At 40.1% G+C, this 27,420-nt stretch overlaps 1 protein-coding gene and 1 long non-coding RNA gene across 2 annotated transcripts in view; one reads left to right on the top strand and one right to left on the bottom strand.

The window, feature by feature from the left end:
* The window catches only part of LOC126395185 (uncharacterized), a 523,086-nt gene that overhangs the window by 3,037 nt on the left and 492,629 nt on the right, over positions 1-27,420 (bottom strand). The gene's annotated exons all lie outside the window — the stretch shown is intronic.
* On the top strand, positions 9,349-25,631 carry ppp6c (protein phosphatase 6, catalytic subunit). The gene is made up of 7 exons (XM_050052422.1): positions 9,349-9,512; positions 11,749-11,844; positions 12,329-12,394; positions 18,864-19,005; positions 19,109-19,188; positions 24,042-24,251; positions 24,674-25,631. Exons 1-7 carry the CDS (start codon positions 9,438-9,440, stop codon positions 24,920-24,922), a joined length of 918 nt encoding a protein of 305 aa, XP_049908379.1. The 5' UTR covers positions 9,349-9,437; the 3' UTR covers positions 24,923-25,631.

Genomic DNA, 27,420 nt, shown 5'->3' with positions numbered 1-27,420 from the left:
GGAGTAGATAAACGCGGTAGCCAGGGAGTCATTATCAACGTCGACATGAATGTTAAAATCGCCTACAATAATAACTTTATCTGATTTAATTCGTTTACTAACACTGCTTTAGACGATAGAGACCTGATATTTAACAGTCCGCATTTAATTCTCCTGTTTTGTCTTTCTGTCACAGAAGAGGTTTTAATTTTTATGAGGTTGTTATGCACAACTCCTCTTTGTTATGATTAATGTACTTTTTACTTGTACTGGTATGATCCAAATAAAATATGTCAATATCCATACACATGATGAAGGAAAATCCTCATTTGGGTAGCTGTGTTCAATCAGTGTTCTGAAGCTCAATTCTGAGGCTGTTCTGTAAATAGTTTCTTAATAAATAATGAATATAGCAACTTTAATTAAATCATATCAACTACAGAATTAAAGTAACAACTTCAACTTCACAAGACGCCCCTGTGATAGTGAGGTGTTATTATCCATTAGGCTATGTAGCTTATCCAATATTTTATAATATTGACATTTCTCCCATAATGTTACTGGTCAGATGTAATGTGGTTTAACTGTGCGGTTTTGATTGCAGCCTAAATAGTTGCATTTAGGAATATTTCATCAATTTTCCCCTCAGAATCCTTTATTGTGTGGGGGCAGGACAACATGCACACCAATTGGCAGACACTAATATGTTAACTACTGCATTAACTCACAAGCAAACAACTGCTCTCATGCTAATCTTAAATCATTCATGCACGTATAACCCAGCCCCCTCTGGTAGACTGATAAACTTCAGCAGCCTAAAACTAGCTGTTGCCTCCTCTGAACATGGCCAGATTAACCTTTTGAGGGATCCTTGGGCAAAAATTTGCTGTTTGGCTCCTGTTGTCATTAAGTTCTCATTAAGAATGGCTTACACAGCACACTGTAAGTGGCAGCTTCATTATATTCTGCAAAGAGACACAGACACCAACCATTACTCCCACACTAAAATACTACCTGGTAACCGGCTGCTCATGCGTCAGCTAGTTTGTGTGATGAAACAACTTTATTTGGGAAAAATCCACCAGGTGAGCACGAACTATAATGATATGAAAGGGCACCTTGAGCTTGACCCCCAAAAGCAGGTTGCTCTCCCCGCTACCACCAGACAGCACATGATCAGCAACTCATTAGCAGAAAAAAAGCACACCAAATCAAAAAATTAAAGACCTGTGAAATGGAAATGATGCCTCATTTTCTGAAATAGACCCGTTTTACAAATGCACACAAACTATAAGCAATTAGTGTTAATTTACAGCCAATCTCTAACACTAAAATACTGTACTGGTGTAAAACAGTTTGGCACTGTAAATAGCAATGCATTATGGGCTGCTCCACTTAAAGCAACAGGATGGAGGACCTAAACAGTATACTGTTGTTTTAAATGACAGGACACCGCAGTATTTTTTGGAAACTGGGTGTTGTATGGAGAATTTGGAGCACAGTCAGAAGTTTGATAAAATATTAGTCTTTTCGTTCTAAAATAGGCTTTTGGTTTTACAGTCAATTTTACTTTTAGAAAAGTAGACAGAAATAATTTACCATCAACTCCTGAAGGACACCAGAAACTGGAAAGCAGTTTGGAAAGCAGTTTTTCCGGAGGAGGACACACAGTTCGGAGGACATGTGCTACACATCAACAAGTCCTACCTCATCAACATCGATCAGGTCTTGCATCTGCAGAGGTAGACAGTAATTAAAGTCTTATTTTCTTTGCAGTATCTTTTTTATATCTCCAAGAATGTTTGATTCCAAACTGATGCTCATCAGGCTATCAGGCTGGTTTTAATGTAATTTATCAGTGAGATGAAGATTTGAATAGCTCAAACAATGAGCCTATATTTTTGGGCGTTTTTTGTTGATTTCTTTTGGTAACGTTCTGCATCTGAGGAACAACATTCTGGCTGATATATATTGACATATTGACAATGGATTTTTTTTACTTTCAGCAACTGCCCAAAAAAATCAAGTATCCATGAGGCTCTAACTTCAGGTGTTGTCATGTATGGTAAGAGTTAGGGGAAGTCTCTGACAAGCCAAATTTCAGAATTTTAGTTCACTACCATATTTCAGAGCAGACAAAATTTGACTGTTTTTGTTTGCGTCTCAAAATCTCATGGGCTCATTTCTCTGGGTTGTCCAACAGGACGGTAGCGGAATTCATGTTGTCACTGCCTTTTTAAATAAACGTATTAATTTTGATCTCTTTTAAGTTTTTATTGCTTATTACACATAATATTTATAGAAATACATATGTTAGGCAGATGTCTGTAGCCCACAGAATAATGAAGTTCTTATGTTAATTGCATTGAAGATTGATATTTTAGATAATATTTAAACTGCTAAATTAAGTTATTGTAATATCAACTGTGCCTGTCTACAGTAAACTGTTAGGATTTTAAGTAACACCCTAAACAGAATGTTGCTGTATATCCAAATAATCACAGGTATATGCTTCATTTAATTTTTACGGTAATAGACTGTGAAAACATTGAACAGTATGGATACTGTAAAATTACATTATTTTGCTGGCATCTGTGCTGCCAGTATATTACTATATACTGTAGAAATACAGAAATATGCCGTATTACAATAATAGGTTGTAAAGTCAAAGAGTTGGAAAATGAGGAGGAGAGGGCCATGGTGGACTGGATGATTGACCTGGACTATCATATGGGAGAGATAAGACAGAAACCAAAGAAGCCCTGTATGTGGAAAATAGCCCTTTGATGCTTCAGAATGGTCCACTGCTTCAAATCAACTGGAAGAGTTAATAGGGGATTCTCCTGAGTCATTCAGAAAATTTGGCCTCCCTTATCCTTCTGGCAGATGGGAGCACCATCAGCAGTGCTGCAGGTCTTTGCAGGTCCATTTTGGTGCAGAAGGAGCTGAGTTGGAGGGGGGAGCTCTCAATTTACAGGTCCATCTATGTTTTGACCCTCACCCATGGCCATGAGCTTTGGACAGAACAAAAAAGGAGGTGTTGTAAATGCCTTTTTCAGAGATAGATTTCTTTGTAAGAAGCTATCCTTTGGTGAATTCTCATCTTTTGAATATGTGCCATCTAAAACAGAAATTAAGTTCTTACCATATATCATATACTGTATATAGTGATTTACAGGCCACCTAAATACTCTCCAAATGTTCTTGATGATTTTACTGAGATGCTTTCAATTATTTGTGCTGAATTTGACTGTGTTGTCATTACGGGTGATTTTAATGTCCACATGGATAATGTCTGTGAGAAAAATGCCACATAACTTTCTCCCACACTTAACACATCTGATCTCTTTCAACATGTGAGAGAGCCAACCCATAATAGAGGACACACTCTAGATCTTGTCATTACGAAAGGTGTTAACATTTCAAATGTCACTGTGCTTGATGTTGCTCATTTCTGGGTATATTCTGATCTGTCAGTGACCCCCAAATTTGTCCATGGATCAGCAAATGTAAAAAAAAAAAAAAAAAAAAAAAAAAGATGAGAAACACCAAAACACTTTTCATAGAATATGCCACTATTTTAAATCATGTTGATGATCTGTTTTAATTTCTACACTTCTAAAACTGCAAATGTGATTGATGCTATTGCTCCTGTTACGGTGAAATTAATCAGTAATAAGCAAAAGGCACCATAGAAGAACACTCATTCTGTAAGGGTCCAGAAAAGGGAGTGCTGGAAAGCAGAACAAACATGGTGTAATCAAGGCTCCACATTCACTTTGAAATCTATAAAAAAAAAAAGGCATTTACAATCTGATCCTGAGAAGTGTAAGGCAGACATTTTTCTCTGAGATCATCAACAAAAGCAGTAACAAGTGTTTTTACTACTGTAGACAGATTGACCTACCCTCCAGTTCCAATATCTCCAGAAGCAAATGTAATGAGTTTTACTTTTTTTAATAACAAGGTTGATGATATCAGATGTGCGATTAACTCCTCAATGCAAAGGAAAAATTACCATTAGCCTACTGCATTCTTCCCAAGGTAATTGGTTAAGTATGACAGCATTTAAGTCCATCAATGACAAAACACACTGGAAGAAACTGCCCCCAGTCTCAGTTTCTCCACTTGCTGCCTTGATGTTTTACCCACCAGCCTCCGTACTGAGCAGTGTGATAAAACATTTTACTCTGTCATGTCTCCCTCCAATCTCTCTTTTTCAGATGCTTTGAAAACTGCAGTCATTGAGCCTCTCCTGAAGCAGAGCAAAACAAAACATGAACAAAACATGATGAAGCAGTGTTTTGTTATCATGCGGAACAAACCTGGAATAACCTCCCAGATGATGTTTAACAAACCCCAATAACCTTTTTATCTTTGCACCTCTTGTCTGCACTATTGCTATTTCTAATGGTGATTTTTAAATTGTAAATCATTTGGTAATTAATTTTACCTTTTTATACCTTTTTCTCTCTTTATATTTTATTGTAAATCTGTATCCTTTATTATGTTCTATATTTTATTGCTCTGTCAAGCATTTTGAATTGCCCTGGTGTATGAAATGTGCTATACAAATAAAGCTGCCTTGGTTTGCCTTGCCAAGAGTAGTGTAGAAGAGTCAGATCATGGATGCAAGCAGCCAAAATGAGTTCCCCATTGTAGGGTGGCTGGGCTTAGACTTACAGATAGAGTGAGGAGCTTGGACACCCACAAAGAGCTCCTTCACATCAAAAGGATCTAGTTGAGGTGGTTCGGGCATCTGATCAGGATGCCTCTTGGGTGCCTCCATTGAGAGGTTTTCAGGCACTTCCAACTATTGGGACAACCCGAGTTTGACCCAGAATTTGCTGGAGGGACCATATATCTCATCTGGCCTGGGAACACCTCGGGGTCCCCTAGGAGGAGCTGGAAATCCCTGGGAGAGGGAAGTTTGAAATGCCTTGCGTAGCTGCCCTGGAAAAGTGGAAGATGATAGATAGATTGATGGATTATTCATTGTCTCCTTCTTCCTTGACCTCCTCTGCCACTCCGCTCATCCTCCAAGCTGCCCTATCCATTCATCCCCCTACATTCCCCCAACCTTTTTATCTTCAAATTTTCCCCATTAAAATATATCAATCATATTCGACAAAAAAAGAAAAAAAACTGAAGTACAAAAGGAGTATAATAGTGACTACTAAGTCAGGTAAGCTCAAGTTCAGGTGTGTTGGAAAACAAAAAGTATAAAGTGTAAATTAACTTTCTAATGTCTCTGTGATTGCATATTAATGTAGTTGGTTTGAAAAATGACTGAAAATGATTTCAGTCTGAGTGTAAAGATGATTTTTGTTACAGCAGGGCATATCTTTATAGAATGTTTTATTTTTTTCTCAGACCATAACAGTTTGGTTTGTTGCTGACATGGAGAGAGTGATTCAATTTAATTGTGTTCAAACACCTCTGCTGTCAACCTTCATCAAGCAGAAGCTTTGTAGACAAACACAGGTGGAAGTCTCCGTTTCCGCCTCAGACTTCCACAGTATGTTAGTCTACTCATCAAACAGAGAACCATCTGCTAATCAAACTGACTTCTCTCTACTGTGACTCTACTCCACAGGTTAACCACAGCTTTTGTATGGAACAACTGATTCTCTGTCTTCTGTTGAGGTTTCCCCTTGTGATATGTCAAACACGTTGCTCATCTGTCTTTAACATGTCTGCTTGTCTCTGTCTAGCTTTATGTTCGCAGGGGCAGTAAAATCAGACCAGCTGCTGCACTGTCTGGAGGGCAACACAGTGCAGGTTCTTTGTGTGAGACAATTTAAGATAGACGAGAGTGGAAATGTCTGCCTGGTGAATGCAGATTCATGATGGCTAACAGAAACAATTCATCATGCACTGCATCAAGGGCTGACAGTTGGACATCTGAGTTTGGAAACTCCTCTGACGGAGTGTCTAATTACTGGGTGGTGTTGAAGCATGATGACAGGTTTAGTTGGCACCAGCCACATCTGAGCCTTAAAGATTTACAGACACAAGATTCATGGTGAGCACGTTTCTATGAACTGGGACACCTATGCAGTTGTACTGAATTACCAATTACCAGTTTAACACCTACACTTGTACACATATTAGCCCAACACCAGTTTGTTGACTGTGTGTATTAGAAGTGATTAAATCAACTTAATAAAATAAATAAGCTGTCAGTAGTGACAGCTTGGAGTGGTTTGTATTGGCTTGTGTTATATTGAAAGGTGTTTCTAATACTTTGTCCACTGCTATAACATACATGAGTATGGGCAGATTTGAAACAATGGGCCCCTGGGCAGAAAACATGAAGAAGGCCCCATCACCTATCCTCCACTGAATCAGAATCAGAAATACTTTACTGATCCACAAGGGGAAATTGTGATATGTTACAGTCACTCCAATGTAAGAAATAGAATTAGAAGAAAGTTAGAATGAGATTATAAAACAAGATGTATGTAAATATAAGTAAATAGAATAAAATAATGGGGCGTCGGAGGCTGTTGCTGCAGCAGCCTGAGCCCCCCCCCCCCCCAATCTTCATGCTTAGCTGTCCTATCTATGAAGGCAAAAATGCCCAAAAAATATCTGAAATAATAAGATAGAAATAAAAATAACAAAAATAAAAATACAATAAGAGCAAGACACAGATTTTATAGCTGTTTAGCCTCTTTTTTATGTTTTGCATCTTTTTCATGACGCATCTCTCTATGGTTTTGTGTCTGTAATTTTTCTGTGTGTTGGTTGTTTTGCCCCTTTTTGTAGTCATTTTGAGTGTTCTTGTAGTATCTTTGCCTGTCTGTGAAGGCATTATGAGTCCCTGCAGTTGCTCTTTGTCTCTTTGAAGTCAATCAATCAATCAATCAATCAATCAATCAATCAATCAATCAATCAATCAATCAATCAATTTTATTTATAAAGCCCAATATCACAAATAACAATTTGCCTCAGAGGGCTTTACGGCATACAACATCCCTCTGTCCTTAGGACCCTCACAGCAGAGTCAAATCATTTTGTGTCTCTTTGTGGTCATTTTTAGTCTCTTAGTGGTTGCTTTTTGTTTCTTTGTAGTTGCTTTGCATCTCTTTGTAGTCATTTTGAGTGTGTTTGTAATTGCTTTCCATCTCCTTGTAGTCATTTTGAGTGTATTGGTAGTTGCTTACTGCCTCTTTGTGGTCATTTTGTGTCTCTTGACTGGATGCATACTGGTATGGTTTGGCAACATCACAGCACAGGATCATAAACACCTGAGGGTAGTGAAAATAGCGTCAAAAGTAATAGGAGCAAAATTACCTCAGATATAGGAAATGTATACCACCTGCTGTAGGAAGAAAGCACTTAATATTTTTAAGGGCACTAGTCACCCAGCACACAGCCGTCTCCATCTTCCCTCAGGAAAGCTTTTGCAGAGCATCAGAGCTCAGACCTCCCACCTCAGAGATAGTTTTTACCCCCAAGCAGTCGGACTACTGAACAGTGCAAGACTGCATATGCTGTGGATTCTTTATTATTAGTATTGTTTATTATATGCTGCTGTTATATGTTGCTATTGTTTCATTCTCAGGGTTTGTATTTTATTTACTGTATTATTTATAGGTTTTAAGGGCTAAAAGAGAGCCAGGGCAGAAAGTATTTCTACAAACTTGAACTTGAACTCTTTGTGGTCATTTTGAATCTTTGTATAGTCATTTTGAATCTCTTTGTTGTTGCTTTATGTCTCTCTATAGCCATTTTATGTCTTTTCATGGTTGTTTTGCACATTTTGCAGTCATCATGGGTCTCTGTCTCTTTGCAGCTTTGTATCTCCTTGTAGTCATTTTTAATCTCTTTGTAGTCATTCTGTGTCATTTTGTGGTTGTATTGCACCTTTCTGTAGAGGTTATGAGTCTCTTTGTGTATCTTCATAGCTTTTATTTTGCATCTCTTTGTGGACATTTTGAGTCTGTCTGTAGTCATTTTATGTCTTTTCATGGTCGTTTTGCACCTTTTGCAGTCATCATGGGTCTCTGTGTCTCTTTGCCACTGTTTTGCAATTCTTTGTAGTCATTTTAAAACTTTGTGGTTGCTTTGTGTCTCTCTGTAGTAGTCTTTGTGAGGTTGTATTGCACCTTTGTATTCGTCTCTTTGTGTCTCTTTGCAGCTGCTTTGCATTTTTTTATAATCATTTTCAACCTCTTGGGAGTTGCTTCGTGTGTCATTCTGTGTGGTTTTGTTGTTGTTTTGCACCTTTTTGCAGAGATTGTGAGTCTCTTTGCAGCTGTTTTGCAGCTGTTTGTAGTAATTTTGAGTGTGTTTGTAGTGGCTTTCTCTCTGTCTGTTTGTATTTGAATCTCTTTGTAGTCATTTTAAATCTCTTTTAAGCTGCTTTGTTTCTCTTTGTAGTAATTTTCATTTTCTTGTGGTTGTTTTGCACCTATTTGTATTAGTTGTGAGTCTCTTTGTTTCTCTTTGCAGCTGTTTGTAGTCGTTTTGTGCCACTTTTTGATTCTTTGAAGTCATTTTATATTTCTTTGTGGTCATTTTGATTCACTTCCTGGTTGGTTCATGTTAATTTGTGTGACATTTCGCAAGTGAAAGCCAAGGGGACCCCTGACACTTTGGGCCCCTGGACCTGTGCCCAGTAGACCTATTCAATAGTCCATCTATAATAATGGGAAAGAATATTTGGAACAGCTGAGGCATTGGGAGGTGGTGTTCCTTAGATCACTTTGGTGTGTCCAAAGGGCTAAACAATCCACACGTCTGCATTTTGTCTTGTTTTGTTTTGTTTTGTTTTGTTTTGCTGTCAGTGAAAGATACTTTTCTTCACGACCACTTGGTGGCAATAGCGTCCTGTCCTGTGCTCTCTGCCCCGAGTTTGCCCTCTGCTGTCACGACTGCTTGTGAAATGCCTCATTTATGTGCAATAAAATGCAGAAGCCTGTGTACGCCATACAAAATGACGTATCTATGTAGAAAAAACAACAGCCTAATCAACAAATTGAATATAGAGACAAAAATACCCAGTTTCAGAGGCTTCTTTTGTGAGACATTGTCATTGTATCAACAGGGGTCGCTGTTGCATTTGCTCTGCACATTGAATGCCACAGAGGAAAGCGTCAAGTTGACTCAAATAATGCCACTTTAATGCTACTTTCAAAATAAAGGTTTAAAAACAGCTACTAGCATTTTCTTTAAATGCTTTCAAAATGGAAAAAGTTCTGTAAAATAAACTAAAAATTTCTTATTTACCATAATACATTTAGTTTCGGTGTTATTTATTACTGCAAGACTGTTACGTTGGTAAAGATTTTTATTTTGACGGTCTACACAGGATGTGATCAGCATAGTTTAAGTGGACTTGATACCGGTGACAAAAGTTGAAAATGAAGGAGCGGTGAAGAGGAAGAAGAAAAGGAAGTTGTTAGCCGGCTAACTACATTAGCACTCTTGTGGTTTTAAGCGTTTTGGTAATGGCGCCTTTAGACCTTGATAAGTACGTAGAAATAGCGAGACACTGCAAGTATCTACCGGAAAATGATCTAAAGGTGAGTTTAAGTAGATCATATTAACATTGACTACCGTTTGTTAATATCAGTGGAAGCAAACGGCGTGACCAGACGATGTTTGTTCAGCAAGCGAGGCTAATAATTGAACTGTTAGCTGTTGGGCTTGTTGTTGTTTAATGTACATTTTATCAGCGTTACCGATCATAGCGTCATAGCGATCATCGCGTTATCAGACGCCGATGAAAATAAGGACAGGCGTATCAAAGAGGAAGATGTAACGTTAATGCTTAATGTTAGCTTAGTTACTAGCTAAACGTTAAGATTGGTGCGAAACATGGGAACCACGGCAGTTTAAACCAAACGGTAACGTTAGCCTATCGTCATCAAGTTTCATCAGCAGTCTACATCAGCAACCAGGTGCTCTAAAAAGGCATTGTCAGAATTCCTCACATTTATACCATTTTGGAATGTTATAATAGAGAACGTGCCTTGGGTTAAGTATGTGGTCCTTGCCTCTCAAGTCTTTTCTTACTAATAAAGTGAGAAATTTTAATTTGAAATTAATTCACAGGCTCTACTCAGTAAAATTTCTGCTTAAGAGATATAAACATTTTGTTAAAAAAAAAAAAAAAAATCAGACGAAACGTAAACATTAATCTTGAATTTCTCCTCATACAAAGAAATTTTAGTCAGGCATTCTAATGTTCATCGAAACATGTCATTCCCGGATTTCTTTTTGTTTTAGGGGTGTGTATCTTAAAGTGGAAAACGTAGGAAATGTTTTGTAGTGGTTCTAAACCATTCTTTCCTGTATAACACAGTCACTATATGGATACCATTAAATCTTAAGAGACCTCTACAGCTATGAGGACTGTGCTATTATATGCAGCCTTTGTGACCTCAAAAGGCTTAATGTTGGAGCACCTTTGACTGAAGTTGGTGCTGTGATTTAGTTGATTGAAGTAGGGCTGGGTGATAAGTCCTGAAAATTGTATCAATATTTTTGGCTATATCTCGATACACAATAAATATCTCAATATTTTTAAATGTCCTCAAAAGCAGTTCATTAATGCTGGGACTGGGAGACTAAATCAAACATAACAATACTGACCAAATACCCTCTCTGATGCGACAGAGTTGTAGGGATAACTATTGTTTGTTTGTTTGTGTTTGTTTTTTCAGAAAATATTAACACAATGACATTTTTGAGTAATAATCATCATTAATGTGGATATAACGACTAAATGGGCTAAGGCAAGCGCTAAACCAAATAAAAAAGTCTGGTGGGTTGATAAATTTACATCGCTTTACAGTAATGCAGCCTTTAATTGTTATATCATGTTATGCCATAACATGATACAACAATATCCAAAGTTGATCCAAAGATGATATATAGTCTCATATCTCAATAACGATATAATATCTTCATATTGCTCAACCCTATATTGAAGTCTTGTTAACCTTGGTTATGTTTCCCCTCTTCCTGTACCACTTGGCTTTGTTTTCTGTGTGTCTTTGTGTGTTTTATGTCAATTTGAATTAGATTTTGTCTAAACACACACACACACACACACACACACACACACATACACACTGCTACTAAAGGGCTTTAGAGCTAAATTTGATCATGTTATTCATCCCTCTCTCCAACCTGATCATGTCTGTTAACATCTTATCTAGTAGTCGACAATGATACATTGATTTTTTTTGTAATACTTCCCTGTGTCTTTTATCTGTAATAAAAGGCACAATACTACATTACTAATTGCAGCATCATTTTACAAGCATTGTAATGTTACATTATTCTTTACTAGGAAGAAAAGCACTTAGCCTCTTGTAAACTAGATTGCAATCTACATAAGGTATTCTCAGCATGCTTCCTTGTTTTTGCCCTGTTTCACCTGTTAAGCCCATAACCCACTGTAACGCTGGTCATATGGTAATTTAGCCCAGTAAAGAACTGTGCAGGGAATTTTACGTAACTAACTTTATGTAGTTTAACCTCAGGTACACAGGTTTTTTTGAGCCAATACTTGATCAGCTTTCCTTGAACCTGTTCTTTTATTTAACAGAAACACAATTTCCATGTCACCTGGATTGTCCAAGGTTTAAGATTGAAAAAGCTAGACTGGATCTGATTTGGTTTTCACTCCTCTCATTTCTTATCATGGATTAAAATAGTTGACCAGTAAACTTGCAGTGTCCTGCTGTCATGAAGCTGTTTTGTAACATCGTGACTGTGACCATTAACCACTGTTATGTCTTACTTTTTCAGAGATTATGTGATTATGTTTGTGATTTACTGCTTGAAGAATCAAATGTTCAGCCAGTCTCTACTCCAGTGACTGTTTGTGGAGATATTCATGGTCAGGTAGGCCTAACTGACTTCCTTTTTCTTGTTTAACCCCTCCAGGGATGATAACTTTACCTCAGCTTTTACTAAATTTTAGTTTGTCCTTCAAAATGACTGAAAATCCAGCCTGAATATTGAATTTACTGATAGAGATTTTCTAGTATTGTTGCTTAAATTGAAAATAGTACACATATGAATGTCATAGGTGGCATGAACAATCTGAATGTATTAGCAGGAAAAAAGATAAGTTCTAATATCTATGAATTTAACAGCATTGTTATCGATAAGTTGCCCCAGTCATACTCTTTGCCAGCCTTAGCAAATAGTTTGTGAACTTTTTGTGCTATACAACATGTGTCCACATGGATAACTGTTCATTTAAATGCAAAATGAGATTGTTCTTTTTTATTATATAACTGATACTGTGGCACCTTTAAACAATCATGGTCAGTTTTTTGTATTCATCAAAAATATATTTTTTTTCTTTTATGTTCTTGTCTAGTTTTATGATCTTTGTGAGCTCTTCAGAACTGGAGGCCAAGTTCCAGACACAAATTACATTTTCATGGTAAGTGAGTAAGCTTTCTTTATTTACCTAAAGCCTAGTTCACATTACACGATTTTCACCGCGATTTTGACGTCGCAGAGGATCTTGAGAGCCACCTTGGGTCGGAGGTGAGTCGGCAGATAGTCTGCCACGACGAGTCCTCATGTGTGAACAAGTCTACGAGCAAGTCGCCCCCTCGTTTGCGACTGGGACTGGATATCTGGTATGCTACAAAACTGGAGAAGGCTGACACGACTGACAAAGAGCATCAGCCAATGAGAGGCGGGATACATCCCACGTCAGCACGCAGGAGGATGGAAGAAATGTGAGGAGGACAAGCCGCAGGGTTGCCACTTGCCAGGTCCGCTTATTAGCCACGACTTTGGGCTTGTTTCTTAAGTGGAGTTGCTTATTTGGGCTTGCTCTCTAAACATCACCTTCCTCTATATCCGTCTAATAAGTTATTTAAACACATGATAGTATGTCGGACTGCAGTCGCTTCTTTTGGGCTTGTTTCCACAGCCCTGGTTGCTTGTTTCTCTCCCACGATCTGGCAACACTGACAAGCCGACCGGCAAGCAACAACAACAATGGCAGTGTCCACAGGATCATGGGGAGCGCGTTGTGTTTGGACCCAGGATAATGAAGAATATCCATGCCTTTACGATGTGTCGTCTCCAAGTTTGGTGACGTCACCGCATTATCTGGGGCTCTGCCGACGAGGGCTCAGTAGAGAAATCTTGTGGTGTGCACACACAGGTCGTAACGCAGTTGGCGAGACTCCCGCTTACAGAAACACACGTTGCTAGGTATGAACACTCAAAAGATTACAATAGTTTCCGCGACGCAAAATCAGGGTGAAAATCGTGTAATGTGAACTAGGCTTAATTTGCATCAGAACTAAATATAACACTATAATGCAGAAGTTTATTTTTAATGAGCCAATCAACCTCCATGTAGATTTAAAAAGGCATGTTGTAGCTCACCCACCAATCAGATGATCGGCGGTTCGATCCTCGGCTCCTCCAATCTGCATGTCAAAGCATCCTTGGGCAAGATACTGAATCCCAAATTGCTCCTGATGGCTATTCCATCGGTCTGTGTGAGCGTGTGAATGGTTACTGAGTGGCAGGTGGCACCTTGTATGATAGCCTCAGCCACCAGTGTGTGAATGTGTGTGTGAATGGGTGAATGTGACTCGGTAGTGTTAAAGTGTAAAAGCGCTCTGAGTGGTCGTAAGACTAGAAAGGCGCTATACAAGTGCAGTCCATTTACAATTTACCAAAATGTAGCGAGTCAAAAATGTAGTGAATCATGTCTTGCCTTTTGAAAAGTGCCATGTCAGGTAATAAATGGATATATATCATGAACACTACACATAAATTATATTGCAATCACAGAATCACCTGCATGATGGTCAGGTCAATATAAATTAAGCACAAAAAGTAAGGAAATTTGTGTTTGGTAGATTATTTCTTTGTTGTAACAATGCTTCTTGGCAATAAATATTATACCGTTGGAAAGTCGGTTTATTTCCCTTTTTAAATGGTGCCATAAGCAGCAGAGCTGAGTATGTGGGTTGCGCCCATGGAAAATTTGCCAAATCTTCTCTGCCAATGCCAAATAGCTTTTTTTGCTGTTGCTATTGCCTCTTGTTTTGAGCTTTTGTCAGCACCTGTGAGCATGGGCCCTGCTACAGGCATCAGTTGGTGTCTGCCACGTTTGACTGATCTGGATAGGGCCCATGTGATAGGGCAACTTCAAGCTGGTGTTCCGCAAAACCAAGTTGCAGCATTATTTGGAGTGAGCCCTAGTACCATCTGCAAACTGAAGGCCAAGTTCCATATAACAGAGGATGTCAGAGACAGGCCACGAAGTGGGCGTCCCAAGAAGAGCGTTTCCTCATCCTGTCAGCACTTAGGAACGGTAGGCAGTCTTTTACAGATTTGCAGTCAAGGTTTGCAGGACAATATGGCCGACGGCTCTCTGCCCAGACAATCTGAAACAGACTGCATACAGCCAATCTCCGGTCTCATAGGTCTGCCAGGATGCCTGCCATGACTGCCCTTCACCATCAGGCCCATTTGTGCTGGTGTCGGCAACACATGCACTGGAACCTGAACATGTGGAGGAACGTTATGTTCAGCGATGAGTCCAGATTCTGCCTACGGCAGTTGGATCATAGGGTCAAAGTGTGGAGAAGAAGCGGAGAACGCTTTGCTGATTGCTGCACCAATAGAGTAACATATTTTGGTGGAGGCAGTGTCATGGTGTGGGGTGGCATCCCCCTCACTGGAAAAACGAGGCTTGTCATCATTGGAGGCAATCTCAATGCAGAGAGAGATATCGAGATGATATTCTGCAACCAGTGGCAATCCAATATCTCCACAGTCTGGGACCGAACTCTTTCCTCCAAGATGACAATGCTCGCCCCCACAGAGTGGGGTTTATCAGAGACTACCTCCAGAATTTAGAAGTGGAGAGGATGGAATGGCCTGCCAGCAGTCCTGACCTCAACCCCATTGAACACTTGGGCATGCTGTTCGTGCCAGAGTGACCAACACAACCACGTTGGCTGACTTGTGACAAATGCTGGTTGAAGAATGGGATGCCATCCCACAGCAGTGTGTGACTAGACTGGTGACCAGCAAGAGGAGGAGGTGCCAGGCTGCTGTGGCTATGTATGGTTCTTCCACACGCTACTGAGGCTCCTGTTCGTTAAATGAATAAATTGTTAAATTGCCAATATGTCTTGTTTCTTCAGACTTCAATCATCCAATCCACCAAACAAGAGTCAACAGCAAAAAAAGCTGTTTGGCATTGGCAGAGAGATTTGACAAATTTTTCATGGGCGCAACCCACATACTCAGCTCTGCTGCTCATCCCACAAATGCATGTTGCTTACAAATGTGGCACCATTTAAAAGGGAAATAAACAGGCTTTCCAGTAATATAAGATTTAATGCCAAGAAGCATTGTTACAACAAAGAAATAATCTACCTAACACAAATTTCCTTACTTTTTACTTAGTTTATTTATATAGCCCAATACCACAAATCACAGATTTGCCTCAAGGGATGCTACAATCTGTACAACAGATGACAATCTCTGTCCTTAGAACCTCGACCCTGATAAGTGAAAACTCCCCAAAAACCCATTAATAGGGAAAACAAATGCTAATGTTTACCATGTTCACCATCTTAAAGGGGATCTATGGTTGTACGTAGACCCTTACGCACGTAGCCTATGCCGTTGTGAGCATTTTTAATTCTGCGGTGGTGTGTCTGTGTCACTCTGCAGTTACACCTCCACAAAACACTAGTTGGCGGTGGAGGTTTCTGTGAAGTGCTGTAAAGTTTAATTGATTCAAAACACACCCAAAACACACAATTAATATGGCTTAATAGAGACAATTTCAAACACAAGTACACAAATTGGCTTCACTACAACTCACAGCACTCACAGACAAACATTTGTGTTAATCTGGACACGTTTTCCCCACCAATACAACATGCTTATGTTATTAGCACAAGCCTATGGCATTTTACATTGTATAAATTAGCCTAGCAACTAGCTATCTTTTCCTCTTCTCATATAAAACCAGGGACAACAGCAACATTTAACAAAGGTAACGGCACACAGTTTAGCTCCATTACAACTCAGAAAGTTCACTGACAAAACAACTGTCCCGTACAAGACACGTTTTTTAAACAAATATAACAGGATAAAGTTATTAGCTCCAGCCTATGGCATTTTACATTGTATAAATTTGCCTAGTGACGCGCAGAGGTTTCCTCTTCTCATATGAAGCCAGGATAAATCCCTAAGTATAAATCCCTGAAGGATAAATCACACACAAGACTTTAAATGCTATTTTAATGAAGGCCTTACTGTCTTCACAATTTATTGTTTCTTATCTGTGAAATAAAAGTAAAAACAAGCTCCGTTTCCACTGAGGGAAACGGTGTCAGTATACAGCGACAGACTGGAGGTCTGTGTCACCGCGGCGCATAGTTACAATTCTGGAGAGGTGCACGTCAGACTACGGCGTAGGTTACAGCATAGGCTCCAAATTGACGTGGAGCCTACGCCGTAACCTACGCGTCGATTTAACACAGAACTATATATTACGTGTTAGTTTAGTGTGTTATCATGTTAACATTAGCATTTACAGGATGCTGTAAATTCAAACTACTGTGGAGACTGAATGTCATTAGTTTTACAGATCATAAATCAAAGTGCTGGCAAATTAAAGTGTTGATAAACAAAATTATTTCAGTTCATCCAGAGGGGAACATGAATGTTTAACCAAACTTAATGGCAATCCATCTATAAGTTGTTCAGGTCTTTCATTCCAAATCACAAATGTTAACCTCAAGGTGGTGCAGAAGGGAAAGTCAGGGGGTCACCAAACCATTAGGATTCAGTTTGTAGGGACCATGGATATCTGTACAAAATATCATGGCAATCCATCCAGTCGGTCCACCAAAGTGGTGGACCAACAGACAGACAGGCTCCACATCAGACCAGCCTTGCCATGCCTAGGGCCATGTCGATGGCTAAAAATACTGAACCATCTGTGGTTGTAAGACAAAGTGTGCAGTGTTTTTTCTTTTTTATCAAGAACCATTCATTTGTTTAATGCAAATAAATTTTCCTCCAAACAGCCTTTCTTTTTTTAATAGCAAGTTGCTGATTCAATCACTTCACAACACACAGTGGCTTCTGAAAGTATTTGGACCCTTTCTCTTTTTCACACTTAATTGTGTTAAAGATGTAATTCTAATTTGATAAAAATTGCCATTTTGCCCATTGATCTACACTCAACCCATAATGACAATATTTCTGTATTAAAACTCAAAAACTGAAATCTCTTTTAAGCAGATACTTGATTAAATGAGAAGTCCGGTATTTTGCACTTTGAGCCCCATTCCTGGGTTGTTTGATGAAATAGAGTGGTTAAGACCAAAATAGTGACGATTGCGCATTTTCGGAGAATTTGGCTTTCCCCTGCCTGGCTTAACAATGCTGCCTATGGCCATGTGTCAACCTGTCCTAAAACCACCCTAAACATTGGTTTTCAAAGCCATAAAACTCACCTCTGCGATAAAATTGTGGCGAGGCATGGATCAGGGCAATGGTATAAAACTATGTCTAAAGCTTTGAGTGTTCCAGGAGCACATTGAGCTCAATAATTGTAAATTGGACATAGTTTAAATCCATCAGGACTTTTCTAGACTGTTTTTTTAGTACCCCAGCAAGAGGAAACTTGGTCAAGAACCCAGCGGTCACTCTGAGAGTTTTGGAGGTCCTCTGCAGAAATAGGAGAACCTGCTGGAAGGATGACCATCTTAGCAGCACTTCAACAATCAGGCCTTTATGAGAGTGGCTTGACGGAAGCCATTCTTTAGTAAAAGGCGTATAAAAGCCTGCTTGGAGTTTGCCAAACTGCATTTAAAGGCTCATGAGAGCACGAAGAAAAAGATTCTCTGGTCTGATGTGATGAAAATTAAACTCTGTGGGCAGAACTGGCAAACATCAGGTACTGCTCATCACCTGGCTAATACCATTCCCACAGTGAAGCATGATGATTGCAGTGTAATCCTCTCACCGATAGGGACAGGGAGACTGGTCAGAGTTGAGGACAGGATGAATGCAGGCAAATACAGAGGTCCTTGAAGAAACCCTGCTCTACAGCACATGTGACCTCAGACTAGGGCGGTGGTTCACCTTTCAACACAACAATGACCTGAAGCATACAACCAAGACAACACCAAAGTGGTTCAGGACAAGTCTCTGACTGTCTTTGAGTAGCACAGACTTAAACACCACAGAACATCCGTGGAGAGACCTGAAGATGACAGTTCACGGATGCTTCCCATCCCATGTGCCAGAAATGGAAAAAGTTCCCAACTCCAGGTGTAGCTTGTAGAGACTTATCCTAGAAGACTTGAAGCTGTAATTGCTGCCAAAAGGCCTGTAAAGTACTGAATTAAGGGGTTAAATACTTAAGTAAGTTAGAGAGATTTCAGATTTTGATTTTACAGAATTTCTAAAAGGATGTTTTCGCATTTCTATTATGGATTACTGAGTGTAGACTGATGGGCAACAACCAATTTTATCCATTTAAAATTACATTTACAACATGACCCCACCACAGCCAACTTTGGTGCATACTTTTGTGTACCCACAAATTTCTAATAGCACTGTTTCACACAGAAGTTTTCCTTATGCCTTGAACTCCAGCTGATAAATCAGGTAAGGGATGTACACAGGCTGGAAAAAGCTTTGAATGATTTACATGTTGCTTTACTAAGTAGGGGCTTATTGGCAAACAGCAAACTGATTGAAAGTAACTGTAGTTATTCTGCACTCAGGCTGTTCAAATATGAAGATGTGCTGTCTTTTAGAGACACTGAGTTGTTTTGTTTTGGATGAATAAATGGAGACTCTTTTTGGTCATCTATGGCGTCTTCTTTTCCTTCCTCCAGGGAGACTTTGTAGACAGAGGATATTATAGCTTGGAGACATTTACACATCTGCTAGCTTTAAAAGCAAAGTGGCCGGACCGTATCACACTTCTACGTGGAAACCATGAAAGCAGACAAATAACACAAGTGTACGGCTTTTATGGTAGGTATACATGCATCACTGGTACTGTTTATATATGCAAACATTATGTTTCACAAGCTCATCAAACCATGTTGCCATGTATGTTCTGCTTTTTTTTTTTCAGATGAGTGCCAAACAAAATATGGAAATGCCAATGCCTGGCGGTATTGCACAAAAGTGTTTGACATGCTGACAGTGGCAGCTGTAAGTTCATTAATGATTCTCTCACATTGGTTACATGGTAACATTTTCCTGTTATGCTTTTTTGAAGTGTAACATAACATTTGAATGTTTGTTAGTTGGTAGTATGTGCACACATGGATTTAATCTCTATCGAAGATACAATTTAAGGTGCTTTCAGACCCAGATTTTGCTTGCTTTGGTCCGAATCAGGGACTAATTTTGTTACAAAGTTGCATAATTGCCTAAAGTTGGTTTGTGTTCTTATGGCAGCATTAACAAGCGGCCCAGATCAAATGCCTTGCACGAGAAAACTGCTCTTGATTGGTCAGAATTTCCATGTGGGAAAAATCCAGGAAGTAAACAAAACGTTGAAGAAGAGCACTCTTGCAAAATGAATGCAACACTTCCTAATGTCACAATGGAGGGACTACTATGGGGGTTGATTTAAGCACTGGCCATCCTGTACTAAATTGCTTGCATTGTACATTTTAGGCAAACCATACAGTTTGAAAACGAGTTGCAGCTCCAACTAGAAAACAATGTTTTGAGGCATTGGATGTGCTGAATGTGCATATTAAGGCAGTACAAGAGGAGGCGCACATTAATAATCCCCCAGGAATGTAACATGCTCATGCTTGTTTAATCTAAAAAAATGCGGAATTCTGCTGCAGTTGGTTTGGATCAAGGTTGTAACATGTTCTCACCACAAATGAACTGCACCAAATTTGGCTTGTTTTGGTGTGCACCTGAGTGCGATTGCTGTGTTCTCACCTGCCCAAATGAGCCATGCTAAGAAGGCAAACAAATTTGAGTTCGATTGAACCGAACCAAACAGGGCAGGTGTGAAAGCACCCTTAAAGACCTTTAAGGACACCACCAGTGGTTTTCAGCCCAGTTAATCCTGTGTGCTCACACCTTACATTACCGATAACCATTACCTCAGTCATGCATTTGTGTTGTCACTCTAAAGGAGTTTTTAATAATAATATTATAATAATATATTGGATTGATACAGCCCTTTTCTTGATACTCAAAGGCACATTACAAAGAACAACAAAACAACAACAACAATAATAATAATAATAATAATAATAGTAGTAGTAGTAATAGTAATACAAAGATGGAATAATCCACAAGAAGGGAAACAATGCAGAGAGTGAGAAAAAGAACAGTTTTCTATAGTTTGTTAGCAGTTTTGAAGAGGTGTGTTTTGTGGTATTGCTTGAAGGTTGAGAGTGAGGGAGAGTCTCTGATGACTTGAGTGCGGGAGCTCGGACAGGGAGAGGGGAGCCAGGTTGGGAAGGGCTTTATAGGTGATGATAAGAAGTTTGAAGTGAATATGCTTGGAGATGGGGAGCTAGTGGAGGTTATGAAGGATAGGGGTGATTTGGTCACAGGTGTGGGAGTGGGTGACAAGACGAGCAGCAGAGTTCTGGACATATTGTAGTTTCTGGAGACAATCTTTATTGAAAGAAAAATTAGATATTTTAAAGCATTTAATAGCTGTAAGAGCATTTTAGTTGTAACCTTTGTCAGGGGATCCTACCCTGGCACTTTTTTTTTCTAAAAGCTCTGTTTTTATGGTTTCTGTATGCACTCTGGCTCTTACTTACATTCAAAGAACAAAAGTATTGTATCGCAGTATTGTAGGTCTCTGTTGTATGGAGCACGAAAAAAGAGCCCCATAGACAAAACACAGTTAATTATGGTAGCAGCATAAGCACCAGAACTAATACAGGTCAATGTGTCCATTAGAATAAAGTGATTACACAATGCCTGGTGGTTAGCCATCCAGTAATATGGCTCTTCCCATAATCATTCAGTGGTAGGTAATCTGAAAAGTTATTTACAGAGAGAGTCTCTGCTATGCCATGTCAGTGATCTCCTTCAGTCATTAACAGTATGCTGTGGTACAGTGTGCACCTTCACTCGAGCTGATATCAGAACAGAATATTTTTGTTTGCCAATTTTTTATCATCTGATGTTAAGGCACTTTTAACAAATTTTAAGTACCATGCAATGCGTTTATTCATTTGCTGTTACTGTTGATGTTGCTCCACTCGTTCTGGTGCCTCCCTTGTCTCACTGGGGTGGCAAATTAGCAGGCGAGTCTTCACATTTGTAGTGGTTGTAGGGTGAGGCAGCTTCTTCTCACAAAGTCCACAAACTAATCTTTGCTGGTTATTTTGCCATCTAGGGTCGTCGTCCTCGTCCTCGTCCTCGTCCTCGTCCTCCGCTTATCCGGGTCCGGGTCGCGGGGGCAGCAGCCTCAGCAAAGAAGCCCAGACAGTCCTCTCCCCAGCCACTTCCGTCAGCTCTTCCGCGGGAACCCCAAGGCGTTCCCAGGCCAGCCGGGTGATGTAATCCCTCCAGTGTGTTCTGGGGCGGCCCTGAGGTCTCCTCCCGGTTGGACATGCCCGAAACACCTCCCAAGGGAGGCGTCCGTGGACATGCCCGAAACACCTCCCAAGGGAGGCGTCCGGAAGGCATCCTTGCCAAATGCCCGAACCACCTCAACTGGCTCCTCTCGATGTGGAGGAGCTNGTCTGTTGGTCTAGTTGTTGCGGTGTGTCCCACGCCGTCGGCCCTTCAGCGTTGGCGGCTTTTCGGCCGATTGAGCATGTTGAATTGGCGGCGGAGCTAGTGGGTGAAAGAGATCACTCTGATTGGTTTTATTCCCTTGCCCCTGTAGCGAGTGAATCTGCGGAGGAGGAAGCACTGCCGTTCGGTGCATAAGCACAAACAACAGTCAGAGACCTTCTCTTTGCGACCCACATTCGCATCAAGATGACCCTCTCGTTCTCCAGGGAGAACCCCAACACGGCGGCGTTTAGCCGGGGGCTTGTGAGTATCCCCACTGTAGTGAAACCGGGGCTAACCGGTGCTTCCTCCTCAGGCTCCACTTCACTCAGCTGCCTGACAGATCCGCTGCTTCTTCCAACTTTAACCTGAATAACAAACCGGAGCTAGCTGGGAGCATGACCGGAGGGAAGCACAGCCAGTTAGCTTCCGCTAGCTGGGAGCGGCTAGCGCAGCATGACGGAGGGAAGCTCTGCCAGTTAGCCTCTGCTAGCTTCCCAGCTAGCCCCAGCTCTCCGTTTGGGTCCAACCGAAGAACCGAGCCCTGGTTTGTTATTTGTTAAAGTGGGAAGAAGCAGCGGATCTCTCAGGCAGCTGAGTGAAGTGGAGCCTGAGGAGGAAGCACCGGTTAGCCCCGGTTTCACTACAGTGGGGATACTCACAAGCCCCCGGCTAAACGCCGCCGTGTTGGGGTTCTCCCTGGAGAACGAGAGGGTCATCTCGATGCGACTGTGGGTCGCAAAAAGAAGGTCTCTGACTGTTGTTTGTGCTTATGCACCGAACGGCAGTGCGGAGTACCCGGCCTTCTTGGAGTCGCTTGTGGCTCGCTACATGGTAGAAGAATCAATCAATTTCAATCAATTTTATTTATAAAGCCCAATATCACAAATCACAATTTGCCTCACAGGGCTTTACNCCCACGCCCGAGTTTTTGCCTCAACGACTGCCGCTGCTGCGCTCCGCTTGGCCCGCCGCCATCTAGGGTGTGAAACCCAAAATGCTTCTCAGATGCTTCTGTTGTGATTAAATGATCAGTATGGCTTTGCTCGCAAGTGACAAGCTACATTTTTATTTCTTAGCTCAGCTAAGTCAGTAGTAGATAGTTCAGTAAGTAAGTAAGTGTAAATTTTGTATTCAAACAACTGTTTTGAACTGTTAGAGGGCGTAAAGTTTCAACTTAAGTCCCTACCAAACAGCGCCTGAAACCTCCTCCATCCAAATCTTTCCACTGCTTTATCTTAAGGTTGCCTCCACTAATTTTTCCATCTGTCAGAACATCACACTCTGTATTTCAATACTCACTGACATCCCCCCTGCACTTGCCCTGGGGGTAATCCACGCCACCATCATAAGTTTCATTCCAATTGTGTGAAAACCTGAAGAGAACTTGGTGGGATTGACTCTCAGAGGGCTGAGGGGGCAAGTGAACAGCGACAGTCACTCCAGAGATCTGTCACCCACAGTGCACAGCGTTTATGCATTTGATACAAGAAGATACATCTATGGTTAGGTGGCAGTAATGTAAGTAAAACTCTGCTTGCAACACCAAAAAAAGGAGAAGATGACAAATTGGAAAATCAATAAACTAATAAATTTAAAAAAAAAAAAAATGCTGTTTGGAAGATGTCATAAACCCTTGGCAATAATAATTATGATAATACAGACCACAAACAGAACTTTCTACATTAGAAACTGATGCAGCTAATTACTAGGTGCCTGCTGATATTGCAATTGTCCGGTAAAGACACCATCACCTCACAGAGTAATCTGCGGGTATCTGATGATTTGTAAAAAAAGAAAGGCAGTATAGCGCTAATTCTGCAACTGGCGGTCGATCTGTTGGCCTGAAAATGAATAAGGGAAGGTGTGTTCCAATTAAATCCCCCACTGCTCCCCCACCCACTCTCCTCCCGCTCTCCAAGTGGCCTCTGTGAGATGTGAGCTGTTATGAAATACCAAGGGCTTCAGGGTAAGTGAATGAGGACAAGTGGAACTACTAATGAAACACAGTGACCCAAATACTGTTGTCTTACATACGTGCAAACAAGTGCAACATCATGAATGTTTTTGAGGAGAGAGTGTCTGAAAGTGTGCGCTATAATGCCCATTCGAATACCCATGACTACCAGGACAGGAGGGAGGTTTGCAAACCTCCACTTTGGAATGTGACTGATTGTGAATTTGTCGAGTCAGACATTATCAAAGCTGATCAAGTTAATGACTTGGGTCATATTTACTGTGATGTTTTCAGATCTATCTAATTTTTAATGGAATCTTTTAATCTCTAATCCCAGTTGATAGATGAGCAGGTCCTGTGTGTCCATGGTGGGCTTTCACCAGACATCAAGACTCTGGACCAGATCCGCACCATCGAACGCAACCAGGAGATTCCCCACAAGGGAGCCTTCTGCGATCTTGTGTGGTCAGATCCAGAGGATGTGGACACCTGGGCTATCAGTCCACGAGGTGCAGGTTGGCTGTTCGGCTCCAAGGTTACTAATGAGGTATGTTTTGTTGTCAACATCTGAAACTAGGGATGCATGGTAATATTGGCATCTCATCGGTATCGGCAGGTATAATTGGCCAACATACTTTTTTTTATTAAGCACAATGAATGCATATTACATATGTTGAAAAGCATTGTATTTCATGTCTCCATCTGCTGGTGGGCCATCACAATAAGAGAATGCATATATAATATGATGTCAGTTCCACTGCAGAGAGACTTATTGATCAACTACGTGATTAAGACTTGATTAAACTAAAAAACTGATGTATCAGTATTGGTTATTGGCCAGATGAGTCCTGTTTTATCGTCATATCAGTTATCGGCAAAAAAATCTAACATTGTGCATCGCAATTTGAAACTAATCAATCAAAACACATGTAAGACCAGTTGCATAAAAGTAATGCTTGTATCTTTTAGTTTGTGCACATCAACAACCTGAAGCTCATCTGCCGTGCACATCAGCTGGTTCACGAAGGCTACAAGTTCATGTTTGATGAGAAGCTGGTGACCGTGTGGTCGGCGCCTAACTACTGCTATCGCTGCGGAAACATCGCATCCATCATGGTCTTCAAGGACGTCAACAGACGAGAGCCCAAGCTGTTCCGCGCCGTCCCTGACTCCGAGCGCGTCATACCTCCCCGAACAACCACCCCCTACTTCCTCTAATGACAGAAGCCAGTTCTCTCTCCCCACTCCACATATTTTAAGAAATTAATCAAAGTAAAAACCCTTTTAGGTCTACAGCATCTTGAATAGCAAAGGGTTTCTTCCAAAGCTACAGTCTCTTTGCACCACATTTACTTTGTTCTGTCACAAAGAGAAAAAAAAATCCTTTTCTACCCCTAATGAGAAAATGCTACCTTTTAAATTCCCTCCATATTTTAATAAGAAAATGGTTTGATTTTAATTTTATCTATCCTACTAAAGCAAATAAAGCATTTAAACTGGTGGTAACTGCCAATAATACATGTTCAAATAAAGTTATATTTTATTTATCATTGTAGCAGTTTGAGCTCATGGTTGCCTTTTGAAAGACTGGACTACTTCTCTGTTGGGATGACTGTTGTTTCTGGCATTAGGAAATAAGCTGTTGTAATAATTGTTCCTGTTTAAACACCTACTGTATTCAGCTGCTGAGCCCACCAGTCCCACAGCATTCTGCCTTAACTGTGGGATTCTTTTCAGTTTGTTTTTAAAAAGTATCCTATGTTACTGCAGACACATTTTATGATGATGAGGTGAGTTGTTGCAACAGTGACTTTTATAAGCAATATTTAAATCTGAAAATAACATTTCCAGGGCATTTGTAGAAGAGAATGGTTCGATTTGACGTTGTTCCCCAGTTTTGTAATTTCAATAAAACATTATTCCTTAAGTCTTGTGAAAAGTAGTCACTTCAACTTCAAGTGGATTCTTACAATGTAGTCCTAACCTAGGGATGTAAGAATATTATCAGCAGCTTCAGTTTAAAAGAATCTGTATCAGACCATATCACACATTTCTCAAGAAATGTATGGATAGATGCACATGCAGTGACAGTGAGAAGTTGACTGAGTAAATGTGGAAAAACTCAGACATTGTTGAAATTGTACTTATTTTTCTTGAGACATCTCAGGGTGATAATCTGTTTTGTAAAAGGATGAACTACTTGAAATTCTTAACAAAAAAAGGGGGAAAATATTGGAGCAGATGTTATTCACTGGTTATTGAGTGATGGATTTATTGATCCACCCATCTGAGATCAAATTGGGCTTCATGTGGCCCATGAACTAAAATGAGTTTGACATCCCTGTCCTTACCATTGTAAAATGTGAACAAAGAATGATTCGATCATTCTGATGTGGCAACATTAAACAGGATTCATTAAAGGAAAGGTCACTGTTATGGTGGTCCTGGCTGTCCAGCCTGCATGGTAAATGTTTTTAACTGGACCAAATGAAAACAAGCTGATGTGGAAGAAGGCTAAGCTGACAAAAAGAGAGTTCAGGATAAGATGGTCACTAATCATATAGGGATTGGGTGGAATACTTATTATTATTACACGGCTCTATTAAATGCTGTATTCTGATTGGTCAGTCGCGGCATTCAGCGGTCTGATATTACTGTGTAATGACCGTTGCTAATGGTCCAACCTCCCAATGATTCAATTTTTCTTGAATAGTATATACGATGGATGTCAGAGATAAGAGATGACGGAGGCTACATCTTACAGAGTCAACAAAAAGTTATATATTAGTTTCACTGCAGTCACAGGTATAGCCATTTCAGTTTTCAAAGTTGCTTAGAGTTCTCTGAATACTAATGAAAATACTATTTTTTTAAACCATAATTCTTATTTAGTTTGGATTTAGAAAGGCTGCAGAGTTGACCTGCTATGTTTGAGACACACCTGATAGCAATTTCATTTTATGAATTTATCAAAAAATGAAAGCTTACCTGTACACAAATTTGCAAATCCTAGGATGGTGAGGGGATGGCCCACCTTACTCTGCATCTGACTGGCTTACCCTGACATTCTCCTCCTGCATAAACCTGACCAATCCAACCAATGAAGGCATTGAGTACTTGCCAGTCATAGGGTAGGGTCATTCCTTCACCATTCCAGGATTTGCAAATGTGGTAGTAGTACTTGAGCAGCATTCCCACCTCTTTGGAAACCAGGAAGTGAGACAAGAGTCCTTGGGGTATAGCTACCCCCTTTTATGGCTGATTAAATTATGTTTTTGTAGAAATCTGGTGGGGTTGACAAAAATGTGCGACACTTCTTCCAAGGGTCAACATTTTCACAAAAAAAATATTTTAAAACAAAGATGATTATAGCAGTACATTTTTACACTGATGTTTATCAGTAAGTATGGATTGTTTTACATTTTAAAGGCTTATAACACTTTTTAAATTGAAGTTGTGAATTGAATGTTTTCTGGCACAGGGACAGTTTAGGAGTTAAAAAAATTAAAGCAGATCAAAATATTTTATAGATCACATTTTTTCATACATATAAATCCTTCAAATATAATGATTGAAAAGTTGCAATTTTAAGGGGTTTTGTTGGGGTTTTTGGTAGGACATGATTTGTCCCAAATCTGAAGAATTGGTGACATCTGAATGTGACATCTAGGTTTATCCGCACAGTTGTCTTTAAACAATTGTATATGTTCTACATT

The sequence above is a fragment of the Epinephelus moara genome, chromosome 9 (assembly GCF_006386435.1).
Source record: "Epinephelus moara isolate mb chromosome 9, YSFRI_EMoa_1.0, whole genome shotgun sequence".
NCBI lineage: Eukaryota > Metazoa > Chordata > Actinopteri > Perciformes > Serranidae > Epinephelus > Epinephelus moara.
Note: the sequence above shows the minus strand (reverse complement) of the source record. Positions and strands in the feature narration are given on the sequence as shown.

Excerpts from the sequence above, each read along its gene's own strand:
- ppp6c (XM_050052422.1), top strand. The coding sequence starts at position 9,438 with ATGGCGCCTTTAGACCTTGATAAGTACGTAGAAATAGCGAGACACTGC. Across the intron at positions 12,395-18,863 it reads ACACAAATTACATTTTCATG|GGAGACTTTGTAGACAGAGG; the intron begins GTAAGTGAGTAA and ends TCCTTCCTCCAG. Across the intron at positions 19,189-24,041 it reads ACATGCTGACAGTGGCAGCT|TTGATAGATGAGCAGGTCCT; the intron begins GTAAGTTCATTA and ends CTCTAATCCCAG.